The sequence below is a fragment of the Epinephelus lanceolatus genome, chromosome 9 (genome assembly GCF_041903045.1).
Source record: "Epinephelus lanceolatus isolate andai-2023 chromosome 9, ASM4190304v1, whole genome shotgun sequence".
NCBI classification, from domain to species: domain Eukaryota; kingdom Metazoa; phylum Chordata; class Actinopteri; order Perciformes; family Serranidae; genus Epinephelus; species Epinephelus lanceolatus.
Window position 1 is genome coordinate 26,400,618 of NC_135742.1, and position 19,308 is coordinate 26,419,925.

The 19,308-nt window shown below is 42.8% G+C and overlaps 1 protein-coding gene across 1 annotated transcript in view; it reads left to right on the forward strand.

Annotated features, from left to right (window-relative positions):
* pip5k1bb (phosphatidylinositol-4-phosphate 5-kinase, type I, beta b) overlaps positions 1 to 18,467 on the forward strand; it is a 50,380-nt gene extending 31,913 nt beyond the window's left edge. Inside the window, exons 8-15 of the mRNA XM_033618948.2 lie at positions 8,772 to 8,974; positions 9,333 to 9,416; positions 10,486 to 10,534; positions 10,655 to 10,739; positions 11,740 to 11,898; positions 13,855 to 13,981; positions 16,865 to 16,988; positions 17,105 to 18,467. Of these exons, the coding sequence (XP_033474839.1) occupies positions 8,772 to 8,974; positions 9,333 to 9,416; positions 10,486 to 10,534; positions 10,655 to 10,739; positions 11,740 to 11,898; positions 13,855 to 13,981; positions 16,865 to 16,988; positions 17,105 to 17,107 (834 nt within the window). The 3' untranslated portion in view covers positions 17,108 to 18,467. The remainder of the gene's footprint in view (positions 1 to 8,771; positions 8,975 to 9,332; positions 9,417 to 10,485; positions 10,535 to 10,654; positions 10,740 to 11,739; positions 11,899 to 13,854; positions 13,982 to 16,864; positions 16,989 to 17,104) is intronic.
* The last annotated feature ends 841 nt before the right edge of the window (positions 18,468 to 19,308 follow it).

The following is a 19,308-nucleotide window of genomic DNA, read 5'->3' on the forward strand; positions in this document are numbered from 1 at the left end:
TGCTACACTTGTTTGTGTTTTAGTGTTTCTCTTTTGGGAAACTGCAGGATCCTTCCAGCAGAAGTGTGTAAACAGGTGTGAGCGACTGTTGCTCTCCCACGCTTTAAGTCAAACAGTGCCTCAATCATAAGCTTTTGGACAAACTTGGGTCATGTGATGTTGTGTAAGTGAAAGATTACCAGAAATTCAAGCCTTCTCCTCAGGTTATGGCCTTTCTCATCATCATTTACCAATATGCTGACTTTGTCCATGCCCTCTTTTTTTTATGTTTTCTTAAGCAGATTGCAGCCGGAATGACATCCTCCCCTCTTGCTAAGTCAGTACTTCCTTAACCTTGCAGGACACTCATATTTACATGCACTGTCTGCCCACTGTGTGCATGTACAGGCCTCTCTGTGCCACATATTGCATGCATAGCGTCTATAGTGTGGTGTGTTGGTGTATGTTAAATGAGACTGTTGAGCAGCAGCTGTGCTGTACAGTTTGTTATTGTCATGGCTTCCTGTGCTCACCTCCTGAGCGGGAAGCGAAGTGCGCTCTAAGCAGAATCGCTGGCCATTTTCATGAGTAAGCAGCTAACCCCCATCACCCCAGGAGAGGCTGTGGACCAAAACACAGAGGAGGGGTCGGCAGAAGCCAAGTAACAGGGGGTGAGGGGCTTGGAGGGAATGAGGAAGGCGATTGTTGTCCGATGAAAAGTACACACGGTGAGGCCTCTGAAAAATACATTTTAGCTATGTTTCCAGTGCTTGGAGGGTTGGGATTTCTGTTTCATAGGAATGTGGGAGGTCAGAGTCGAGTTGAAGCAGAAAGACGAAGACGAGGATGAGCAATGTGTTTGAGGGAATCAGATATTTCTGCTATGTGGGACACCGCTAGGGAAATGCAGGGTACGCTTTCTTCCTTTTAAGTCTACTCTCTCCATTACGCTGCAGTTCCCCTGATACTCTCCAAATCCCAAAACAACACAGGGCATTAATAATTCATGTTCAACTCTACTGTACAGAGAGGGTGAGACAGAGAGGGTTTATTGTAGAGTGAGTGTGTGTTTGTACCGTTCCGGTGCTTGCTGGGCGTGCGCGATTTGACGAGACAAACATAAGGATGATGGTGATGCTGATGATGATGTCAAGCTGTTGAGACAGTATTGTTCACAGCAGTCACTTGAGACCTTGTCATGTTGGGGACAAGCCCGACCAAATAACTTCAATGTAACACCTTAATTCTGTTTGTGAAATGGGAGTCCACACGAAGAAATGCAGAAATAATGATCTAGACAATGAGGATATGCATTCTTGGACAATAATGGGTTGCATAGCAGCCAGCAGCCAATCATAAACAAGCATTTACTGTATCCCCCCCTCCTCTTCTTAGCCATGGGATCCTGTGACAACAATGGCTTCTCTCTCTCTCAGAGGAAAACCAAGGCCCTGACCTTGCAGCCAGAAGACAGTAAAGCTCCAACAGGAACCTTAACCACATTCATATGCACGGCTAAAACCTGCTAATTAATTACACAGGTCTGCAGTTGATACAATAATTACTGTCATTATTGATGAGCCTAATTTCTTGGTTTATAAAATGTCATCAAACAGTGAAAAGCTACACACTTAAGATCCCAGAGCTCATGGTGATGGGTTTAGGTGTCTTGTTGTGTCCCACCAACAGTTAAAAGTCAATGATATTTTGTTTACTATTAGAAAACAGTTAGAAAACCAGGGAATATTTGCATTTGAGAAGTTGAAACCAGAGATTTTTTTGCCATTTTTGCCAAGGAAATTACTTTATTTAATTTCATAATCAAAGTTGTTGCTGATGACTTGTCTGTTGCTGGAGTTATCTTTGCAGCACACAGGTCTTAATGCAAATTTGTTATGTGTAAGGGTGCACTGGTAGCTCACCTGGTAGATTGTGCGTCCCATGTATACTACTAAAAAAAAAAAAAAGTAGTGACTGTGGTTTGATTCCAGCCTGGCCTTTTGTTGCATGTTGTTCACTCCCTCTCCCCTCTTTTCTGTCTCCAGCTATACTAAAAAATAATTATTAATAATTTAGTTTATGTTCAGTGTCAGAGAATAAACATAGACAGAAATAAGTGATTTTTAAAAATTTAAATTTAAGTTTTTACTTTTTTTTTCAAGCGTTATCGGGAACAGAAGAGGAAAAATAAATCATTTCCTGGAACTGTTGATTTAAAGGGGAGCTACGCTCATTGTCAAAATTCATACATGTTATTCCACCAGTCTAAGACAGTCCAAAAATGTAGTAAAGATGAACAACTCGCCTTCAAATCAAAAACTAGAGTGCTAAAACTTGAATTTCTGATGTCATCAAGCTGCTCCACAGCAAAGTCAGAAAGATATTCTGGATGACACTGAAAGCACCTAGAGCAATGTTCTTAGTGTGTGGGTACATTTTCTGTTTCAGCACTGAGAACACTAAAACATAATAAAGCTCATTTGGGAATAAAAAAAAAGAAAACAAACATTCTGTGGAGCCACAAAATCAGACTCCCATTCACTGTCTATGGAGCAGCTCCAGCTTTGTACCCTATGACATCACAAAAGCTAATCCTCTGGTTTCTGGCTTTGACAGAGAGTAGCTCATATTCCCAAATATTGACTTAATTTACGTTGTGTTCCCCCTGTAAGATAAAGACAGTCATTACATAAATCTGTGTGTCTTTTCAAGTCTGAACGAGTGACAACTTTAACAGCCATGTGTCCCGGATCTAATATGCTGCGTCATGGGTAGCAGGTTGTCCTCATTAATTATAGATGCATACTTTAGCGGGAACATTCCTGTGATTGTAACTGAACTCAGAGTCAGCGTGTACCCGGGGTGAGTGATCCAGCAGGGCCACAAAAGGACTTTAACGTGCTCCTGTGTTCTGTTTTTTCAGCAGACAGACTCAGATTTAAGGAAGCTTGATGGGTATTAGTGTCACTGCGAAGTGGGGCACACCACTGAACAGCTCTACAGCCCTACTGGCACAGAGAGAGATGGGTGGAGGAGTCCCCCGGGTTGGATATACAGAGAGATTTGTTGACGATCAGGGGATGCTGTGACAAAGCTCACGCCCTACAGGAGTGTGAGGATTAGCCTTTTCCATTCACTGTGAGAAAACTGAGCTGTGTTGAAATGAGAGCAGAGGACAGGTTGCTCAGGGAAGAGACACAAACACTTGGCTTCTGTGCCTCTGACAATCAGTAGCTTCTGACTCCACTAACTGATTATTGACTATTTTTCTGTGCCTGTATATACAGTACAGGCCAAAAGTTTGGACACACCTTCTCATTCAATGCGTTTTCTTTATTTTCATGACTATTTACATTGTAGATTCTCACTGAAGGCATCAAAACTATGAATGAACACATGTGGAGTTATGTACTTAACAAAAAAAGGTGAAATAACTGAAAACATGTTTTATATTCTAGTTTCTTCAAAATAGCCACCCTTTGCTCTGATTACTGCTTTGCACACTCTTGGCATTCTCTCGATGAGCTTCAAGAGGTAGTCACCTGAAATGGTTTCCACTTCACAGGTGTGCCTTATCAGGGTTAATTAGTGGAATTTCTTGCTTTATCAATGGGGTTGGGACCATCAGTTGTGTTGTGCAGAAGTCAGGTTAATACACAGCCGACAGCCCTATTGGACAACTGTTAAAATTCATATTATGGCAAGAACCAATCAGCTAACTAAAGAAAAACGAGTGGCCATCATTACTTTAAGAAATGAAGGTCAGTCAGTCCGGAAAATTGCAAAAACTTTAAACGTGTCCCCAAGTGGAGTCGCAAAAACCATCAAGCGCTACAACGAAACTGGCACACATGAGGACCGACCCAGGAAAGGAAGACCAAGAGTCACCTCTGCTTCTGAGGATAAGTTCATCCGAGTCACCAGCCTCAGAAATCGCAAGTTAACAGCAGCTCAGATCAGAGACCAGATGAATGCCACACAGAGTTCTAGCAGCAGACCCATCTCTAGAACAACTGTTAAGAGGAGACTGCGCCAATCAGGCCTTCATGGTCAAATAGCTGCTAGGAAACCACTGCTAAGTAGAGGCAACAAGCAGAAGAGATTTGTTTGGGCCAAGAAACACAAGGAATGGACATTAGACCAGTGGAAATCTGTGCTTTGGTCTGATGAGTCCAAATTTGAGATCTTTGGTTCCAACCGCCGTGTCTTTGTGAGACGCAGAAAAGGTGAACGGATGGATTCCACATGCCTGGTTCCCACTGTGAAGCATGGAGGAGGAGGTGTGATGGTGTGGGGGTGTTTTGCTGGTGACACTGTTGGGGATTTATTCAAAATTGAAGGCACACTGAACCAGCATGGCTACCACAGCATCCTGCAGCGACATGCCATCCCATCCGGTTTGCGTTTAGTTGGACGATCATTTATTTTTCAACAGGACAATGACCCCAAACACACCTCCAGGCTGTGTAAGGGCTATTTGACCAAGAAGGAGAGTGATGGAGTGCTGCAGCAGATGACCTGGCCTCCACAGTCACCGGACCTGAACCCAATCGAGATGGTTTGGGGTGAGCTGGACCGCAGAGTGAAGGCAAAGGGGCCAACAAGTGCTAAACACCTCTGGGAACTCCTTCAAGACTGTTGGAAAACCATTTCAGGTGACTACCTCTTGAAGCTCATGGAGAGAATGCCAAGAGTGTGCAAAGCAGTAATCAGAGCAAGGGGTGGCTATTTTGAAGAAACTAGAATATAAAACATGTTTTCAGTTATTTCACCTTTTTTTGTTAAGTATATAACTCCACATGTGTTCATTCATAGTTTTGATGCCTTCAGTGAGAATCTACAATGTAAATAGTCATGAAAATAAAGAAAACGCATTGAATGAGAAGGTGTGTCCAAACTTTTGGCCTGTACTGTATATTTTTTCAGAATGCAAAGAAAGTCTTTTTGTACAAACAACCACAGAAATGCAGCTGTTTTCTTTCTGCTGTGACGGTTTGATTGTTTGCCTGGGAAAGCTGGGGCCAGGACACACAGTAATGGCCTTCTGTAGGCAGCCTGGTGTGCGTGGCTCTATTCAGAGTGGCTGCAGTTTGAATAGGCTGGGGGAGTTCGAGACAAGGGATGCAAATCGTTGATATGGAAAAGGCAGAGCTCAGACAAAAGCCCCAGTGTTCGTTTGAGTCGGTCATTAAGTCTATTTTGTGTTTGTGTGTTTGAGTATGAATGTGCGTGACTGTGACTTTATACATTGGCGGCTTGTGTTACAGATGCAAACTGGATATACAACTAATGCTAATAATATCTGCTTTGACAGCGTGGCTTTTCTCGGCAAAGATAAGAGGAAGTTGTGGGTCAACTTCAAAACGCTATTGGTCTCACATTCTATACAAAAATAGGCCAGTTTTCTCTGGATTCTGGGTCACTGCTCCCTTTGATTATATCAGAAGAGTTTTTTATATTGCATCCAATCCTATTAGGCTCAGGAATGTGTTGTTCATGGAGCCTGTAAGTGAGAATGCCCATGACAATAATGATGGACTTTCATCAGGCTTAGTCACTATGTTCTGTTTTCGGCTGTTTCTTGTTAAGCCTGGCTTTCCTGAACCTTTTAAAGGGACAGTTCACCCCCGAATCAAAAATACATATGTATCCTCTTACCTGTAGTGCTGTTTATCAGTGTAGACTGTTTTGGTGTGAGTTGACAAGTGTTGGAGATATCAGCCATAGAGATGTTTGCCTTCTCTTGAATATAATGGAACTAGATGGTACTCGGCTTGTGGTGCTCAAAAGGCCCGTTTCCACCACAGGAACTTCGGGGTAATTTTACGGGGCCGGGGCTGTTGGTGCGTGTCTCCACCGCAGGAACCACTCCGAAGGACAGAGTTCCGGAACTTTTACAGGGGCTAAACAAGTCCCTGCCTCGGAGTAGGTACTCAGAATGGCCCCGAGAAACTCCTGGCTGGGGCTTGGGGATTACTTGGTGCTGATTGGATATACTCAAGGCGGGATGTGACGTTTTGTAAATAACAACATGGTTATCGTAGTTTAGCTAGGCTAACTGTTAGCTGTTAGCGGTGTCTGTAATAACTCAATAAACGGTCTGTGAAAAAAATATTTTTTCCAGCGGATATCTTAGTTACAACATGATTGAGCTAGCAAAGCAGTTTTGTGTTGCTATGTGTGGTATTTATTCAGTTTTGGGAAATCACGATGTCTAGAAAGCATCAGCTGACAGGGACAGCTAACAGCAGCAGCAAAGCTAACATCAGGACGTCATCTGTTAAAAGCCTCCCGTTGTCGGATACAACATGAAACTACTCCAGTTAGCTCAATCATGTTGTAACTAAAACATCCGCAGGAAAAAAATTTTTTTTCACAGACCGCGACCGGAGTTATTACAGACACCGCTAATGGCTAATGGCGTCCCTACGCCGCTACGCCCCTACGTTGCGCAAATGGTCGCGCAACGATTACGTCACATACAGAGCCCGGTAACTTTACAGGAACCTTCCTCCTACTCCGCTGTCTCAGTGGAGACACGGCGGTTGAGAGGGCCGAGCGAGAGGACGTTCCTGTAGTAGTTCCTGCCCCCCAGATAGTACCAGGAACTTCTTCATTGGAAACAGGCCTAAAGTGCAGCAAAGTCCGTTCTTCTTTCTACTGTACAACAGCCATAGAGCTGCAATCAATTAGTTGTCAACTATTAAATGAATCACCAACTGATTTGATAATCGATTAATCTGAGTATTTTTTAAGAAAAAAAGTAAAAATTCTCAGATTCCAGCTTCTTTAATGTGAATATTTCCTGGTTTCTTTACCCCTCTATGAAAATAGACTGAATAACTTTGGGTTGTGGAAAAAGCAAGACTAATTGATTTATTGAGAAAATAATTAACAGATTTGTTCATTCATTCATTTTCTGTAACAGCTTATCCTGTTAGGGGTCGGGGGGGGGGCTGGAGCCTATCCCAGCTGACACTGGGCGAGAGGCAGGGTACACCCTGGACAAGTCACCAGACTTCCACAGGGCTGACACATAGAGACAGACAACCATTCATGCTCACATTCACACCTACGGCCAACTTAGAGTCACCAATTTACCTAACTTGCATGTCTTTGGACTGTGGGAGGAAGGCGGAGTACCTGGAGAAAACCCACGGGGAGAACATGCAAATCTTAGGTTGTTAGTGAGCATGTCTATTGCTAGCTCACCTAGCACCATTAAGCTAGCTAACGTTACAGCTCAGGACACGAGGAGGAGGATGCCATTGATGTTTACATCTCGCACTGCCACGAGCCTCTCATCCATGAGTAGATGCATGCTTCTTTCTGTGCAGTGACAAGGTTGGCTGGTGTAGTTTAGTAGAAAGAAAATAGTTCCTACAATAAACTGTTCACAACAAGCTCTGTGAATTATTTTGAGTAACCAGGTCATGATTTCTGGAAAGAGACATTGCTGTTGAGTAGGGATAGACCGATATGGATTTTTTAGGGCCGATGCCGATACCGATTTTTTTCCATCACCCTTAGCCGATGACCGATTATGGACTGCCGATTATCTTGAGCCGATATTTGGGGCCGATACTGCTTTTGCTCCCTCAATTTACATCAAAAAAATGACACAATGATAACAAATATTACAAGTCTCACGTTTAAAATAAGAAACATTTATTGAACAGTAAAAAATACTAAAACAAGATGGAAAGTTGAGGTAGAACAGGTAGAATATTATTATTATTATACATTCAAATAAAAAAGAGTTCAGTGCTTTTAAATCTTCCAGTAATGTCTTTATAAAATAAACAAATATTTAAGCTGAAGCATAAATAAAACAACAACTACTGTACACAGTAGGATTCAACAGCTTTGTTCAACTTAACCACATACTTTCAAATGAAAAAAAGTGCCAGGGAAAAATAAATCCGCGAACCCACATGCGTATCGGTCGATGCCGATACAAGTAAAAAACTCAAATATCGGCCCGATATATCGGCCGGCCGATGTATCGGTCTATCCTTACTGTTGAGTTTTCCAAATGTATTTTTTATATCTCCAATACTCTGCAATTCACACCAAAACAATCTAGACTGATAAACAGCACTACAGGTAAGAGGGAAAATATGCATTTTTGATTTTGGGGTGAACTGTCCCTTTAAAGCCATTGAGACAGAGTTCACTGGCAGAGGGTTTGCTAAGAGTGGCATTACTTTTGATTCTTGCTCCCTGACTGGAGGGATTTACTGAAAACACATGTGCTTCACTTTTTCCGCCACACCTGTGTAAACACCTAATAATTTAAAACAGGAATTATAAACCGGTACAGTGACTTTTTGACTCCAGTCTAGGTCATAAGATAAGCCTGGCTACCTGGCAGCGACCCTGATCCCATTCCCAGAACAAGCCCTTGCCTCTCTCTCTACCCTCGTCTTGCCATCGCTGCTTTAAGCGAGCAGCAGGAGACATGAAGTCGCAGAGTCTGGGAAAGTGGGCGAAAGGCTCCTGAAGGTCAATGTGTAACACTTGGCTCACTGTGGAGAAACACCTTGTTTATTTAGCTGAAAACTGGTTTAAACAGGAGATTTCCTCTTACTGTATGAGGTCAGAGTCTTTGAAGTGCTGAAGTGTGTTGGGTGATGAAAGTGTTTAGGGAGGGGGGAAAATGTTTTCAAAACATTTTCATTAGGTGATATATTTACCGTCTGTAAGGTGAGGGTGAAGCAAGAAAATGTGAAATATACTGTGATTACAATCAATGGGACTATAACAACTCCATGTTTTATAACTTGCTACAGGTGCTGGAGAGTTTTAAGATCATGGACTACAGCCTGCTGCTGGGTGTGCATGTCCCAGACCAGAGCCAGAGAGACGGGGGTGAGCCGGGCCAGGCAGGCGGGGACGGGAGGAGACCTGTGGGTCAGAGGGTGCTTTACTCCACCGCCATGGAGTCCATCCAGGGAGACGGCAAGGCTGCCGAAGCAGTCACCACAGACGACACGTGAGTGGGTTCAGCTGGGGGGAAAACGCACATGTTATGCACACATATTTGGGCATACACACGCTGCCTCTGTGCGTCTCTTAATCTCCACCTTTTCTCTCGCAGACACAGTTATACAACTGTGCTCATACCTCACGCGGGACACTCAGGCAGTGTACACACACAGTCAGGCTCTCATATAACCATAGCTACTCAAATACAAACACAGCCACTGTTCTGTGTATTTACAGCAGTACACACAAATGTAAATACTGTAAGTGCCTCTTTTACAAACATTTGTGCAGTGTTTTCGAGCATTGCAGAAGGAGAACAGTGGCTATTCTTTAACTGCTGCTGTGTTTTTTTTATTGTGTTTTAGGATGGGTGGCATCCCTGCCAAAACACACAAAGAAGAAAAGCTGCTCATCTTCCTGGGTATCATAGATATTCTACAGTCATACAGGTACTGATCTTTTTAAGATCAAATCGACATGCTACATGTGGACACTTACTCCACGCCATAAAAGTTTAATAATCAAAACATTTCGATCCTACAAGTGGAATTTGACATTTTGACCTGACAAAGGATTGAAACACTGTCCCGATTAAGCTTTTATGGCATGGAACAAGTGTGCAGGCGTTAAATTTTTCCTACATGTACGTTGTTTTGGTTGCCTTGCACCTATGTGCTGCATGTGTAATTATTCTCCCTCAACTCCTTATATAAACACGCTGTCATCTTTGGTGCTTTCTTATTATTACTGATCAGATCTGTTGACTTTTGTGGCCATGCATTTAATCCGACTATGAGCTGCAGAAATGTCTCACTTTCCGAGAAGTACAATGTGTCATCAATAGCTAATACACACGACAGTTAAGAGTGAAAGTGCATGAGTAGTTGAGGTCTGACTAAAGAGTATGACAACACGGGGTGACTCAGAGTAACTGCTTCGATTGATGCGTGCCCTTCAAAAAGACCTCTTAATGTTGAATTATCACCCTGCATTGATGGAAAGCCACTTTACCTCACCCCTAAAAGGATTTTTTTCTCCATCCAACACGATTTAAATGGACACAGCGGTCTATAAGTCTTCTTTATTTACACATTGATTTTTTTTTCTCCCTGAGTGCAAAAGCGTCGGGTGAGAGAGGAGGAAGCCTTTCGGTTCATCAGCTTTTCAAACTTGTGGGAATTTAAAAGCATCACATAAATCTATGTCAGCCTGGTTGGCTCAGGCACCGAATGCACGCAGGAGTGGGCGAGGTGAGATCAGGTCAGGAAGGGAGGATGAATAGACTCAATTTGTCTCTGCTTATGGTGCCTTATTTCTGGGAGTTTGCTTCCCTCAAAGACAATGTTACATAACTGTAAACTTTCATGTATTTTCTGCTTAAATGCTGAAAAATGACCTGTGTTTGTTTTGCACCGAGGGGGGGGGAGTGTCTCAGGTTTGATCAAGCTTAAAGGGAAAGTTGTTGGGTAAGCGTATACGTTAGTGACAAGGCTTCTTCTTGTTTCCTTTCTCCTCCAGGTTCATTAAAAAGTTGGAACACTCGTGGAAGGCCCTGGTGTACGATGGGGTAAGCTGATAGCAAATCTGACACTGCTGCTTTCATGAATGAACCTTTTATTTGGTCACAGACTCTCAACGTTTTTCTAGTGGTTGTCTGGTAAAAAGCATTTTCTCTGCCTGTCCTCAGGACTCCGTCTCGGTGCACCGACCAGGGTTTTATGCCAGCCGCTTCCTCAAGTTCATGAGCACACGGGTCTTCAGGAAGACTCAGCGTAAGTCTGCAGGTTGATCGTCGTGACATGGACGGGAAAATGAAACAAAGAGAAGGGGCGGCAATGGGAAGTAGGAAATCCTGGCCTGTTAAGAAGAGTCAATCTGTAGGCGGTTGTTATTGTCTATTGCCGGGCATTTATGCGCTGTCACTGCAACATAATTAGATCAGTGGTAATTCACTTGAATTAACTGGTGTATTGTTTCCTTGTATTGTCCTCATGATCACCCAGAGCTTTTCCTTTTCTTGCCAGTTATTGTCTTCTATAGTTACCATGTTGCATAAGCTTCTGAGGCACATGATGCAGAAATGTGAGCTTTGATTAGATTTAAGGATTAACTGATGATTTCTTTTTAAATGAAGGATGTCATGTTGGTTATGTGTAAGCAATCATGTGGTTGAGTTACTCAGAACAGATTGAGTTTGTTATTTGGCAATCCAGACACAAAAGTACACAGTTAGGAACCACTGAGATAGATAAAAAAGGTTGATAAACTCCTTCGCTACCTAAGTCCACGAAACTGATTTATCGACAGTCTATTAGGCTGTAGGTAAAGCAAGGAAGTAGTTTGTATCTTACATTAGCATCAAATATAGTAACAATGTTATGCAACCATGCGAGACCCCCCCTGTGGAAATCAACATGGCTGAGGCAAAGATTTGGGGATTTAGCCGTGCTATTAACCATCGCCAAGTCCCGTCAGAGGGAGATGACAGGAAAGGATTTAATTTCATGCCCTGCTTGGGAGGCAGTGTAAGGATGGCTTCGGGGACACTTGTGTAAGCGTCATTGTGCATTCTAACAGTTTAATGACTTCGTTGCTAATTTTGGAGGCAGAGCATCTGAGTTTCATTGTGTGTGAACGTGGCTTCAATCAGGATAATCGACGTTTTCCACCATCTCCTCCAATTATCTTCCCTTTCTGCCTCCCTGGATCTTTATCTTTATCTCTTTTCCTTTTCTTTCTCTCACTCGGTCCTTTTTTCTTTTTGCTCTGCAGCACTTCGATTCTCGCCTTCAAAGAGGACTCGTACGTCCATTCCGGCTCTGAAGTCGTCCTCACAGGAGATCCTTTCATCGCAGGCAGATGAGAGGAACGAGGAGGACGGGAGGGACAGGCTCGGAGGAGCGTACAGCCTGGCCAGTCTGGACGGACAAGGTATGCAAAACAACACTTCTAATTCATATCTTGGGTGTTTAACAGCATTCAGGGATGCTCCTAGAAGTGCCTGAATTATTAAAGAGATTGTCTGAAACTATTTTATTATAAAAGCACTTGCCTTTTAACCATAGTCCTCAAAATATTTCTCTTAACTGCCTCCTAATTTGCCATCTCAACCTCAGTAATTTTCTAGTTTTTGTGGTTTATTAGAGCTTTTTAGAACGACCAGAGGCTCATAAACAGCCACTTACACTGGGCCATAAAAATGTTGTCCTCCCAGCACTGTCCCGGAGGGGGCAGCTGTCACTGGGTGATCCAGTGTTTGGCCTTGATGGAAACAAAAACAGAGGCTACGTTGTTGTTAGCAGCCCATCAGATACAGAAGTTGCATGTTTGTGTGTCCGCAGGGCATGTGTAAGAAACATTATCTCATGATCCTAATCTGACCTCAGTGCAAGAAGGTATATGAAGCAGCTGTTTGAGACAGCGTGTCTGCAGTGATGCCAAGTTCAGCAACAGCGTCTGACCTTTGTGCTCGATGTGATTAAGGAGGGTTAGCCAACGCCACACCAGGAGCAACAAGGGTGTGGGGCGGAAGGAGAAGTCACGAGTCATGTGTCCTCTTTCTCTTTACAACCGACGCTCTCCCACTAGTGTCTCCAGCTGTGATGCAACATGCTATAAAGCAATTTGGATTGCAACACTTCCTGACTCTCTCTTTGTGGTTACTAAATCTGTCTCAAAGAGGACAGAGAATATCGTCTTTTCTTTGAGGCATGGCGTTAGTACTAGGAAATATATAATTAATGTACCATTTAATCAGTTAGGGTTACTGGAATTTTTTATCCTGGACCCTGTTTTCCAGTTTCATTTTGTGTCTGTCGACTGAATGAATTTCGAAGTGTTTGATAATGTTTTGGGGCTGTTTCTGGTCAAATGAAAAGGATCTTGCTCTTTAACAAAAAGGTCGACCTCTGTAGGAATCCTATCCCTAGTGTTGTCAGACACTTAGAATAATAATCTGACCTGTCCGTGGCAAAAACAAGCACCTTCAGCCGATGTAAATTGACGGCGTGAACATGCCCGTTACAGTGTGTTTTGCGGCTGCAGCACTCTCACTCAATTCTTGATCAAATTTTGTTTGTTGTTCCAATGAGTCCCTTAAGCCCTGTTTCCACCAAGATGTACAGCTCAGTTCAGTACGCTTTTTTCCCATTTCCACTGTGAAAAGTTGTGGATGGTACCGATGGAACCATTCCGTACCGTCCTCTGTTGGGGTACCTAGCACACAGCTCTGAAAATGTTGGCGTGAAGCCTCACTTTGTGGATAATAAACACTTTGTATACTTCTGTGTCACCAGTAATGAGGAAATACAGTGAGTGCTGAATAGAGCAGGGAGTGACAGCAACCCCGCCCACATTTAAGAGTACTGTTTGTGGTGGAAACACTAGGGTCTAGCTACCGTGCCTGAAGGGTTACTTCTGGTTCTAATGGTACCATACCAACAGTGTTTGGTGGAAATGGGGCTTTAGACACAGAAGCATGGGAGAATAAGGTCCAGGCTGAGAAATACTGATGCTACCCGTGAAATGAAATTCTCATGCCCTGCCTTGTTTAGTCATTATGCCTGTTTTCCATGATGGAAAGCACAACAGAATTACAAGAATAACTCTCTGATGGATCATCCACAGCTGTACAAAGCTTTTAATGATCCTATTGACTGACTAATGGGGCATTTTTGGTCTTCCAAGAAATTATGGCCGTGGATGTCAGTGTTGGTCGAGTGTCTGCTCAGTTAAAGGAGAACTCCATAGATTTTACCAAGAAAAAGCTCAGAATACACACAATGGTTAGTGCTACTCAGCCTGTGAAAAACGTTGTATAATATGTGGACCTTGAGGTCCCGTCTCGTCTTGTTTTCCTTTACTGACATGTGAATGTCTTCTCCTCAGCTGTATTCGGCTCTTACCTGCGTCCCGATCTGGTCCCCGCCAACCCATCTTTCTACGAGGGCTCCTCCATGGGAACCATCTCCACCTCCTCCATCTTTGTCAACGTGGACAACCAAACAGAGGAGAGGTAGGTGTCTACATGTTTTCCTCCTTCTGCTTGTTTTCATTGTATCACGACACTCTGTGTTGACTCAGGGGTGGAGCATGTACCTTATCACCTTAAAACTAAGATGCAAGGTCACTGTGCGCGGTATGGTGTCGAGGACAAGACGGACAGCATGTGTATTTGCCACGCCCGACACACACATGCACACACACTCCCACGTTATTGTCACCTGTGCTTACATTACATGGTCTTATTGGTGACGTGCGTCATGGAGCAGGTGACTCAGCTGGTTTGGCAACATGCATCCAGTACACATCCTACACATCATACGGACACTAGAGTCAGAGGAGGAGGAGTGTGATAATGGTTAGTGTCTTTCATTTACAAGAAAGGGAAGAGGAAATACTCCAGAAGTGCTGCACACATCTTTCCATGGAAAGGAATATTAGTTTATGCTTTGGAAAGCCTCGCTTGGCTTGAATTTATTAACCAGAAATTCTTACTGTATAGTGTACAGAGTGCTTTACAGTGTTGACGAACAGTTGAAGACCTTTATAAGTTATATTTTACCTCGTTATGTTGCAAAATCTCATAAAGTTGTGACTGTACATTATGAAATCATTACCATTTATTGCACCTACACTAGACTACTTTTATCACACTGCATCATCTGCTTGTAAATAAAGGTCAGTTTCATTTTGCCTCTCACAAGAAGCCTCCGAACATTTCGTCCTCTGCCCTTTTCATGTTTCCCATCTTTCACCTCTCCTCCTGTCCAGCAGTGTCAGGTTCAGCTCCCTCTCTGAGGCTCCATTGTGTGACTCGCCCGGTCTTGTCCCCTTCATCAGTCACCTGCCTGCTGCGCTGACATTGTCCTGTCAACTGTTTTTATAAATATTTAAACGGCAGCTTTACTTTGTGCCATTATGCCGCAGAAAGACGATGACAAAAGAGGACAAGCGGGTGCAGTGGGGACTGTATATCCAACCGACAATAATCCCTGTCTGACAGCTGGTCTGCCTTTTGCGGCAGTAACACCTTGTGTTTGTGATGTGTCAGGGCAGCATTGTTTTAAAACAAAGCTCTTATTTACATGTATCTCTTTATGCATCCATCTCTACAGCTGTGCTTCCCTGCTCCCCTCTCTACCTGGCTGTCATTTTGACTTTGAACACAAAAAGTAGTCAATCACGTGTCATAAAGGGGGAGAAATACATTCCTGAATTTATCAGTCAGCTGATGTACATACAAGAAAAACAGCTCTCATGTCGCCCCCTGGTGGCTGAAAAGGAACACTAAGGGAGGATAAACAACCTTGCACAGATTATCAGTCTGGTGAAGCTACTTTTAAAGATATTTTATTCAGGTATTGATCCCTTCTCATAGCACACTCTATTTCATTATTAAAGTATATGTGTTTGTTGCAAGTTTTCTGCTTTTAATTAGTTAAATTGAAGTTCCCTTTTCCATGTTTCCCCTCCTAACTACTTCCTGGAGATACTGAGAGAAGTTACCACAGTTGGAATAACTGCATAAGGATAAAAGCACAGTGATGGTTTTGTGTTTGCAGGAGAAGCTGACAGCTCTGCAGGCTTCACTTTCTCACGCAATTGTCTCATCTTTTAATGCATACATGACACTTTATGTCATAGGTGTATATTTCGAGGGTGTTGGGTAGATGCAGGGGACATGTCCCTCTCAATATCTAGAACAGGGGTGTCAAACTCATTTTAGTTCATGGGCCAAACACAGTCTGATTTGATCACAGGTGGGCCGACCACTGCATAATATCCTATAAATAACAACTTTTTTTGTTTAAAGAATTACATTTTAAAACACTAATCCATTTACAAAACAGATGCTAAACAGCCTGTGGTGTCTTCAAAAGAGTAAATGCAATTTCAACAGTATTTCCTCTATGTTTTCACATTCAGTCAGTCGCCTACTCACTGTCACTACATATGCATTTTGCTGTACATTTCCTTTCCTCTGTAGTAATCCTGACATCACCACAGGAAACTCAAGTGAAAGAAAAGAATTGTATTCTGGTGTTTAACTTTCTCCTGAAACCTGGCACCTCTCAGCCTTCACAAGTGCATCACTATTAAGTGTGCAAGGTCATCCAGCGGGCCGTAATCGACCCTTTGGCAGGCCTGGGCCGTATGTTTGACACCCCTGATTTAGAACATGTGCATTTGTTCCCTCCCAACAAAAACATCAAAGTTGCAGAGGACATTTATTTTAACAAAATTAAAGATATTTCCACCGGAAATTGATGCAGAAAAGATGAAAATTGGTGCATAAAAATTCACCAGAATTAGTTTGACACCCCCTCCCCATATTGGAACAACACCTACACCTTTGCTTCCTGCTCATCATTCTGAGCAGGAAGCAAACAGTTTCTGGTTCTGATCTGAGACAAAAATGCTTTTTCCCTGTGAAGCTTCTGACGCATTTCTTTCCTCATGCCGAAACTGAAATTACTTAAATGCAAGTTGTGCAGTTTCCTAAAGTAATTATGTTGTGAAGTTTGTTTGTGTCTCTTATGCTACACATTATGTGTCTATTGGTGGTGCCTACTCTCCCAGCAGGGGTCTCCTTTTGACATAGTCATTGTGGTCAAATCTGGCCAATCTTTAGATTTGTTCATTTCCTGTGAGACACCTCTGAGCTGAGGCCTCCACTGGCTCGGCACCAGACAGGTTCCCCATCCTGCTCACAGTCAACTCATCTCTTAATCTCTATGATGTCAGAGATGCTGTAATAGTGCGTGATTAGTTCCTGGAGCGTGTGTTTTTCATCAGCACTATTTATACAGCTGCTTTATTTTAACCGGCCCAGACAGTAAACTCACACGGCAGTCTCCTGCGTAGGCTAATATGAAAATATATTCTTCTGTTGCAGAGATGACGTTGCATCCAGCTCCACGTTCACCCTGGAGGACAGCGCAATCTGCCTCACTTCAGAGCAGAGCACCATGGACGTGGACATAGACCGCGATGATGGATCTGTTCTTGATGTCTACTTGGTGAGTTGTTTCTGCATCAGGCTACTGTCACATTCTTGTTTTGTCCTCATGAGGTGTTCAGATATTGGTGATCTGTGCTTGCTGATAATCACTCTTTTCTCTCTTCTTCCTGACAGTGAAAAAAAGCAGCTTTACAACCTTCATTTCCTCCTGCCAATCATACGACAATCGCCGCACTCCATTGGACCAGCCACACTGGCCTTTGACTCCACTTCCAGTGCTGCTAGATCCATGTTGCCACTTGTATTGCCAACACATAAACAGACTGAGATTCTCCACCAGTTGACGGACTAAAAGAAGACACCAACAGTCACAGTGAAGGACATCTGCAGGAACCACGTGACATAGATCATGTAATGTGACGGACATCAGGCTGAACTGAGTGTTGCTTTTTAGAGCATGCGTCAACGCAGTGCCATTAAGTTTTATATATGTATACTGTTTTCATGGCCTACACAGAGACCGAAATATTTACTATATATACACGAGGGTAGATACATTTCTTTAAATGTTTTTTTCTGCTGACCAGAAAGAAATGAAAGAGCCTTTTCAAAGTTTTGCAACTGTGTAAGTTGCTGATAAGAAGAGAAATGTTTACAGTGAATTTGTGGTGGCGTCTTTGTCCCTGATCGACAGAGACACGACGATGTCACACAAAGGACACGAGCCAGCTTGTAGCCACAGACGACACGGATGAGAAAAGACTCACATGAGCAGACATGATGGATTCTGAAGCTCCCGAGGCCGAACACAGACTGTGACGTGGCTTAAGTGGCCACCTAATCCTAACCGGGCTGCTATTTACGCTGTCCTGACTGACAGGAACCTAAAGCCTGGCGACAAGCTGCTGTAAAGTGAAGTGAGAAAAGACAGTTACTGGATCTTGGATGAATCACAGAACGGAGAGCCGGCGCGCTCTCTCTTGATCAAAAGGCACTTTTGACATTGGTTATGATAACTGTAAGAAATATTTTTCCTCTGAAGACGTTGCTTAGGTGGGTGGGCGACCTGACATGAGCACAGATTTGGATATGTGAATATGCACTTTTCTTCTTTTTTTCTTCCTCTTTTTACTCTACAAGTGCACACCTCTGTAAGTCATTGATACTACATGTACAGAGACAGCGAAGGAACATTGTAGATCACTTTTTGATGTGGAGCTAATAGTTTTGTGAGGTTTGCGTCATGACTGAAGATGCTTTTACTCAGGATATCCTTTGATACTGAATAAGTGTGTCCTCTTCAAATAGTTATGAGACATGCATCCTATGCTTAGAAGCTGTCCAATACCTCTTCATCAAGACCATATCCAACTATAAATGTTGAAATCCACGATCACGCGTCGGTTGAGACCATAATTTATTATGTAAATCTCAATATTTTACCATTTGCTGAAAAAAATACTTTAATCGCTGAATGTAAAGACAATGCATATTTATATTTAGAAGAGACTCCTATAAATAAACTGCTAAAATTCAATGTCTGTTCAGCTACTTTAACTTCTAGAAAAGTTCTTCATCTTTGCATATTACAGCTGTGTGTATGCATCATCTAGGGCAGTGGCACTCTCAGGAATATTTCATAAGGGTGGCAAGATGGGGCCATGGAAAGTCTTGGTGTGGCACACAGAAACAAAAGCTGTAACTGAATTCCAGGAGTTGTGTTATGTTGTTCAAGTACATATGCCAGTTGAAAACTATGTCAATTGATACTGATCAATATTGTTTAACTGTTATTACTAATTATCTGATATGCATAGACTTATTTGAGTACAGTTAACATTTTGAGTTCCACCACAATCCTGTACGAATGTGTGATGTGTCTATACATTTTAGGCGATTCATCATTCTTCAGAGAGGCTGGTCGACCTTTTCCCAAAGAGGAAAAATACACAGCTTTAATTTGAAGGACACTGATTGTAAGGGAACAATGAGGAGACTCATGGGTACCCAGAGAACTCATTTTCATCTAGATATCTTGAGGTGAGAGTTCAAGGGACCCCTTTAAAAATGGCTATGGCAGTTGTTGCCTCGCTTAAATTTAGCTTTAATTTAGTGTCATTTGTTCCCCTCTCTGATAAGCCATGCTGACATGCTTGATGCTAATGGTTGCCTTAGCATGTCTAGCTTGTCTAGCATTGAAATGAACGCTCCACAGCCTTTTAAAGATGGTAATAGTAGTCTCCAAGTATGTTCCATGGGAAGGGGTGCCAATGTTTCAGATTTCAATAAAAGTCTGTCCATGTATTGATCTCTTTAGAAGATGAAATAATCTTCACCTTCACAGCAGTGCCACTTAAACAGTAGACCACACTTGTGTC